Raw genomic sequence first — 7,379 nt, 5'->3', positions numbered from 1 at the left:
GGCCACTTTACATTACATTTATTCATATGAAAAAAAGAAAAAAGAGAGAGAGAGAGAGAGAGAGAGAGAATCGAAACTATATAAAAAAAAAAGGAGCAGAAGCAGGAGCAGTTAGCAACAAAAGACAATGGGAGACTCAGATTACTTTCTGAAAAGAACGCACCCGACGAGGACTGGAAAAATAGAACGGTGGCATACGAGATCAGGATAAAAATACAGCGACATGAAAAGGCGATAAAGAGAACGCGTAAAAAATAGGGTATATATATAAGCCCGGAATAAAACTCCCGCAGCACGGGACGCAAAAATAAAAGCGCGTTACACCGATGGAACAAAAGTTTTTAAGGTTAAACTTGTGCAAAAAAAGGGGGGAGGGAGGAGGGGGGAAGGAGGTTTCTCAGGGAGGGGTAGGGGAAGGGGGGGGAAAGGGGGTCTCGCCGGGGGTGGCTGAGGAGGCTGGAGCGTCAGATTCAGAGACTGCAAATATAGGGAAAAGGAATTCTTCCTCTGATAAAAGGAACAGAGACTGAAAAGGAATAAAAAAATAGGATAAAAGGAAAAATGCATGTTATTAACGATAATAGAAATTATTATTATTATTATTATTATTATTATTATTATTATTATTATTATTATTATTATTATTATTATTATTAACATGAACCCTATTCATATGAAACAAACCCACCAAAAGGGCCACTGATTTGAAACTCAAGCTTCCAAAGAATATGTTGTTCATTTGAAAAAATAAGGAAATACGTAATAATCACGGCTTCGCCTCTAAAATCCACTGGGTTCACGTTCAGTCACTACGTATCGCGTGTTCGTCGGCCCCGTTAATGACAGCAAGAGGAGGGGGCGGGTCCCCCCTCCATTACTACGATGTCATGACTTTCCATTTGTCACTATTGAGTTACAGGGAATGGCAAAATTACAGGCTACTTTATAATGCGACACAAATTACATCTAACTTTTGATGTTACTTGAGTTCTTGACCAAAAGCTTTTGAAAGAGAGAGAGAGAGAGAGAGAGAGAGAGAGAGAGAGAGAGAGAGAGAGAGAGAGAGAGAGAGAGAGCGTCAAATTTTCACGTGAATTTTATACTCACAACATTACTGGCATGTAATAATCGAGTGATATCTTGTAACACAATCTGCAGTGTTTTACTTTTCCATAATTCAAAAATTTCACTTTGTGAAATATTACAGTAAGATACGATAGAATATTCTTAAAAATTAACAAGCTATCATATTCAGTATGGTGAAGCAAATATATATAAAATATTTAATTCAACTGAAGCACCTGTACAAAACTGCAAGAAAAGAAAATTACGAAGAGAATGCATGGAATAATAGAATACAAGAGATAATAGTGAAACAGGGAAATTGAAGAGGAAGGGAAATTGAAGAGGAGGAAGTGTTGTTGGAGGAGGAGGATGATGAAGAGGAAGATGAGGAGGAGGAGGAAGAGAAGGAGGAGGAGGAGGAGGAGGAAAGTACCACCTCTGCCTCTTGCAAGAAGTCCTCCTTCTTTATTGCTTGAGAAGTCCTATCAAAGGCAGTCACAGGCGGCATAATAAGTGGAGTTGGAAAGGGGAATGGTGGGGGAAGGGGAGGGGAGGGGGATTGTCGGGGGAGAGGGAGCCAATCGGAGAACAACCACAGTGCCACAAGTATCAGTGATGGTGGCGGGCCAATCAGGAGCTGAGTGCCAGGTGCCTTGATGCGGCTGCCACTCAGAGTGTTTGTGAGGCGTCACCAACAGCTCCCGATGCCTATTGTTCACCTGATGCAGCAGCAGAAGGCAACATCCCACCCCTGACCCTTCCCTCTTCCCCTTCCCCCCCATATAACCCCTTCCCTTCCCCTCCCCCCTTCCATCCCCAAACACACTCACACACACACGCCGCCTTCCCTCACTCTTCTCCCGTATACCCTTCCGGTTGAGGTTACTACCCCCTCCCCTCCCCTCTCCTCCCATCCCCTCCCAATACATATGCCACCGTACTCCATAACCCCTACCCCCTTACATATAACCTCCCACTATCTACTGATCCTCCCAGGGGACCCCCACTTGGGTTATTCATGCTCTCTTCACACAATCTGCTAATACTACGTGTTCTCTACTTTTGGGTACTTTATATTTCCTTCGTTGTCCTTTTTTTTTCTTTTTTAATTCATTACACAAACTTATTTTCGTACCCTAAATGTCATTTGTTTTAAATTCTAAGAGTTTTCTCTCTCTCTCTCTCTTCTCTCTCTCTCTCTCTCTCTCTCTCTCTCTCTCTCTCTCCAACAAAATAACAAACTTGTAATTATTTCATTTGAGCGAACAGCCTTTTTGTCATTCAATTTTCATGAGAGAGAGAGAGAGAGAGAGAGAGAGAGAGAGAGAGAGAGAGAGAGAGAGAGAGAGAGAGAGAGAGAGAGTACTACCGTCACTGTCAGGAATGACAGACCGATTTAAAAATGCCATGAGAGCTGCATAATAACGCACGGAAAAGAGCAAAACCCCAACACGTGCGCATCGATGCACGGGCGCACGCCAGCACGTAAAACCCCTTTACTGTGAACGCAACTTATATCTTACTTATTGTAAACAACTTTTGAACTAAACCGAAATAGCCTCTTATTGTAACCTAATGATCGTCTCTCTTTTTTAGTTTTCTGTTAAGAAACCTATTGTGCCGGCTTTGTCCGTCGGCACTTTTTTTCTGTCCGCCCTCAGCTCTTAAAAACTACTGAGGCTACAGGACTGCAATTTGGTATGTTGATCATCCACCCTCCAGTCATCAATCATACCAAATTGCAGCCCTCTAGCCTCGGTAGTTTTCATTTTATTTAGGGTTAAATTTAGCCATGATCGTGCTTCTGGCAACTAAATAGGACAGGTCACCACAGGGCCGCGGTTCATACCGAGACCACCGAAAAATAGATCTATTTTCAGTGGCCTTGATTATACGCCGTACAGAAAACTCGATTGCACCGAAGAAACTTTGGCGCATTTTTTACTTCTTTTTTTTTTAGTTATCCAAATCTAAGTGAACGCTAAAAGATTGGCTTTTATTCTAACCACAAAACTAGTAGTTTTTTCTTCTGCTACATCTAAACGCATCCAAGCATGGGTGGTTTTTTTTTTTATATCCAAACCACATAACTACCGTCGGTTTTCTCTCAATTCCGTGACATGGTCATATGAAAAAAAATACCTTTTTCTTTTAACGTGTTAACCAAATCTGTGAACCCTGAAAGATTGGTTCTTAAACTATCCACAATACTATTTTTTTGGTTAAATCTAAACGCATCCAAGCATGGATTTTTTTTTTTGTATTCTTACCACAGAAGTACCGTAGATTAGTCTTTCATTTCCATGTCACGCTTAAAAAAATTCCATTTTGAACATAAAGGAGGTTATTCAATCTGCATCAATATCTATACATAAGGTTTTTTTATCCTAACCACATTACTAATGTTGGTTTTCTCTCAATTCCATGTCATGCTTACCAACCTCCCCACAAAAAAGCCATAATAAATAAAATGGGGTTATTCATTCTACATCAGTATCCGATCACGGTTTTTAGTTTCCTGTAAAAGAGAATTATTGTGCCGGCTTCGTCTGTCCGTCCGCACTTTTTCTGTCCGCCGTCAGATCTTAAAAACTGCTGAGGCTAGAGGGCTGCAAATTGGGATGTTGATCGTCTACCCTCCAATCATCAAACATACAAAATTGCAGCCCTCTAGTCTCTGTAGTTTTTATATTATTTAAGGTTAAAGTTAGCCATGATCGTGCGTCCGGTTACGAAAGAGGACAGGCCGCGGCTCATACAGCATTATACCGAGACCATCGAAAGATAGATCTAATTTCGGTGGCCTTGATTATATATGCTGTAGTCGCTGTACAGAAAACTCGAATGCGCCGAAGAAACTTCGGCGCATTTTATACTTGTTTGTATCCTAACCACATAACTCCTGCGGATTTCATTCATAATACATCACTACAAAGCTCTCAACTATAAATAACATACGTCGTGAAACCTCGCCCGTCATAAGGCGAGAAACTTCAAATTCCAAATGTCAAAAGAAGTTTTTTTTTATCCGTCCTTTTTCGCCTTTTTTTTTTTTTGAAGAGATCAGACTTAAAATTATGATAAAACCTTTAAATGTCAGCGTGTGATGGTCGTGAGCCACACAAGAATTCGTCACGGTGAAAAAACAACACGAAAGATGGCACCAAATTGGAGCTTAAAAAGAACAGTTGTTGATATCTTTTTGGGCGTTCATGTAAGTGGGTATTATTATTACTAAGGCTAGTATAACTACCATTATTATCATTATTACTACTACTTACTACTAATACCCGGGTAAAAAATTAAACACGAAAGATGGCATCAAATTGGAGTTTTGAAGAAAAATACAGTTTCTGTATTTTTTGGCGTTCATGTAAGTGGCTACTATTATTACTACGACCAATATAACTACCATCCTACTACTACTGTTACTACCACTACTACTGTTCCGACAACTCATTTCTGTTTGAAGCGACGAAAACGACAGGTTTCGCGGCAATGAAATCCGACACCTCGCACCGGACCAGCAGCAGACTGATGAATATCTAAAACCCTCCGAAGTGAATCTGCATTTGCCGACTTATAAAATGTCGCGGCGCCCAAAAGCTGTCACCACCTGCTCGCACGTTTTGCGGGCGCGCATGCACATATACCCAGCGCGCGCGCGCGCACACACACACACACACACACACACATACACACAGCTGGTAACGTGTGAGAGTTGTCTCACTTTATCATGCAAACTAATCTCTCTAAAATTCTCAAAAAACGAAGAGGTCAAAAATAATCAAGCGGGGAGGAATTATTGTTAGCTGCACGATCATGACTAACTTTAAATAAAATAAAAACTTCTGAGGCTAGAGGGCTGCAATTCGGTATGTTTGATGATTGGAGGAAAAATGACCAACATAGCAATTTGCAGCCCTCTAGCCTCAGCAGTTTTTAAGATCTGAGGGTGGACAGAAAAAGTGTGGACAGAATAAAGTGCGGACGGACAGACAAAGCCGGCACAATAAATTTTCTTTTAAAGAAAACTAAAACGGAACAAAAACAGCGACAAATAGGTGTTGTAATCAAAATACACATGAGTTAAGTGTTTTCCTGTGTTTGCCTGATAACGTAAACCTGCAAGACATTCTGAGAAACAAAGCATCCAATAAAATATTCCGGAGCTAAAATAATGCCATCCAAATGCGCTTAGGATGTTACACTATTGCGAGAAATACTGCACATTACAAAGTTGTTGCCAAATTGCAAAAGAATAAAAGGCTGAATCTCTAAGAATTATATCGAGTCCAAGGGAGTTATTTACCAAGAGTCATCTGTCTCTAGTATTACCACCCATAACGGAATCGCTGAAATAAGTTATTCTCCATGACTACTGGGACTAAGAGATTCAAAGTTGATAACACTACAATGTAGATCAGTATATTAATTACTTTAAGCCTTGAAACAGATAGTCTATGGGAGTAACTATCCATTTAAGTACCACAGATTCTCAAACTAGAACTTGCAGAGCAACACGATGTACTTAATACACATAAAATAAGTGAGCACAATGCAGCCGCAAAATTACCTTCGTATTGCCGTCATTTTGAAAAGAACAGGTGCATTAGTAACCATTCTGGACTTTTCAGCTTTCCGAAATGGTCGCGCAATGACTGCCACCCCCCAAAAAAAAAAAAAGAGCGACTGTTTTCCAACGAAGCTTGTTAGGTGCTGACTAACCAGGTGACAGCGAAGTGTGTGTGTGTGTGTGTGTGTGTGTGTGTGTGTTTGTGTGTGTGGATCTGTCGGCCTGACTGACCTCCTATTGGCTATGAGGGGCAGCTCTTGCATAATGCAACTTTCCTCTGACGTGTACAGAGCTAACCGTAAATGCAGTAGCTGAATTATTTCCAACATGCTTGTAAGGGACGGGTATATGGGAGCCGATTCAATGCCGCGTGATGGTGGCACACACACACACACACACACAGAGAGAGAGAGAGAGAGAGAGAGAGAGAGAGAGAGAGAGAACAATTACCGCTTAACCATACACATCAATATTTAGTTTCCCGTTAATTAAAGGAAAATTAGGAAGCGAAGGTTCGCGACAAAGGTACACAACAGCCGTCGGAAAAGTCCGACCAGGGCCCCCTCGAGCCGCCGCGTGCAATATCTTTCTCATCATCTTCATTTTCTCCAGGCATCTTTCTCTTTCTCCTCTCCCCTCCTCCCGCACCCCTACCCCCTCCCCCATCTCCCGTTCTTCCCTCGGACAGTGTCCACATTACCTTTTCACCGCGAGAAGACAACTGACCACTACAAATTTGATGAGTGTCCGGCCCCGTAGGTGCCGTCCGGAGACACCGGCTACAACCCCTTCCCTCTCCCCCCCCCCCAAGGGGTCTTCCCCTCCTTCAGAATTCCTGTATCGATTGCCTTATTCAGATTGCAAACTCCATCAACAGCTACTTTCAACAGACCAGATACCGCTCTCCTAAGAGCTTGTCAACGGGAGACACCACCGCTCTGGCGAGGAGACGGCGAGAAAAGGGGGGAAATGGGGATGAGAAGAAGAAGAAGAAGAAGGAGGAGGAGGAGGAGGAGGAGGAGGAGGAGGAGGAGGAGGAGGAGGAGGAGGAGGAGGAGGAAGAAGAGTGGAGGAGGAGGAGGAGGAGCATTCCAAAAAGACATTCCGGCGTCTACCTTTTAAAACAGAGATGTGAGGGAGGAGGAAGAAGAGTGGAGGAGGAGGAGGAGGAGGAGGAGGAGGAGGAGAAAGAGTAGAAGAGGAAGAGGAAGAGGAGAAGGAGGACGAGGAGGAGGAGGACCAATCCAAAAAGACATTCTGGCGTCTACCTTTTAAAACAGGGATGAGAAGAAGGAGGAAGAAGAGTGGGGGGGGGGGGGGAGGAAAGAGGAGGAGGACCATTCCGAAAAGACATTCTGTCGTCTATCTTTTAATACGAGCCCCTTCAGCCAGGAGCCCATTACAACATCTTTCCAGGCGCAATAAGAAAAATAAATCGACTTCCAGGTGAATCGAGCATCATTTCTCCACACTCTAGAAGACTGGAATCCGCTGCTTATCCGACCGAGCGAGGGCCGCCCGCCCAAAGAGGGGAAGAGAGAGACGTGAGACGTGGACGCAGGCTTTTGGGAACTGGCTCCCTCAACGAGGACGTTCCCCCTCGATGACGGTGATTGGAAGACAAGAAGAAAGAAAGATATGGCCGTCGCCACCGGACTCCCAAAGTGACGGCTCTGGACACCGCGACACGGAATGTGTTTATCATACACGTATCATTCAGATTGGTGCCGGCGTCGTC

At 43.1% G+C, this 7,379-nt stretch overlaps 1 protein-coding gene across 1 annotated transcript in view; it reads left to right on the top strand.

Annotated features, from left to right (window-relative positions):
- Positions 1-6,837, top strand: part of LOC136829577 (uncharacterized protein DDB_G0283697-like) — a 9,783-nt gene extending 2,946 nt beyond the window's left edge. The window contains exon 2 of the mRNA XM_067088426.1: positions 6,519-6,837. Coding sequence (XP_066944527.1) covers positions 6,519-6,837 — 319 coding nt within the window. The remainder of the gene's footprint in view (positions 1-6,518) is intronic.
- The last annotated feature ends 542 nt before the right edge of the window (positions 6,838-7,379 follow it).

This window comes from Macrobrachium rosenbergii, chromosome 44 (genome assembly GCF_040412425.1).
Source record: "Macrobrachium rosenbergii isolate ZJJX-2024 chromosome 44, ASM4041242v1, whole genome shotgun sequence".
NCBI classification, from domain to species: domain Eukaryota; kingdom Metazoa; phylum Arthropoda; class Malacostraca; order Decapoda; family Palaemonidae; genus Macrobrachium; species Macrobrachium rosenbergii.
This window is presented reverse-complemented; position numbering and strand designations above follow the sequence as displayed.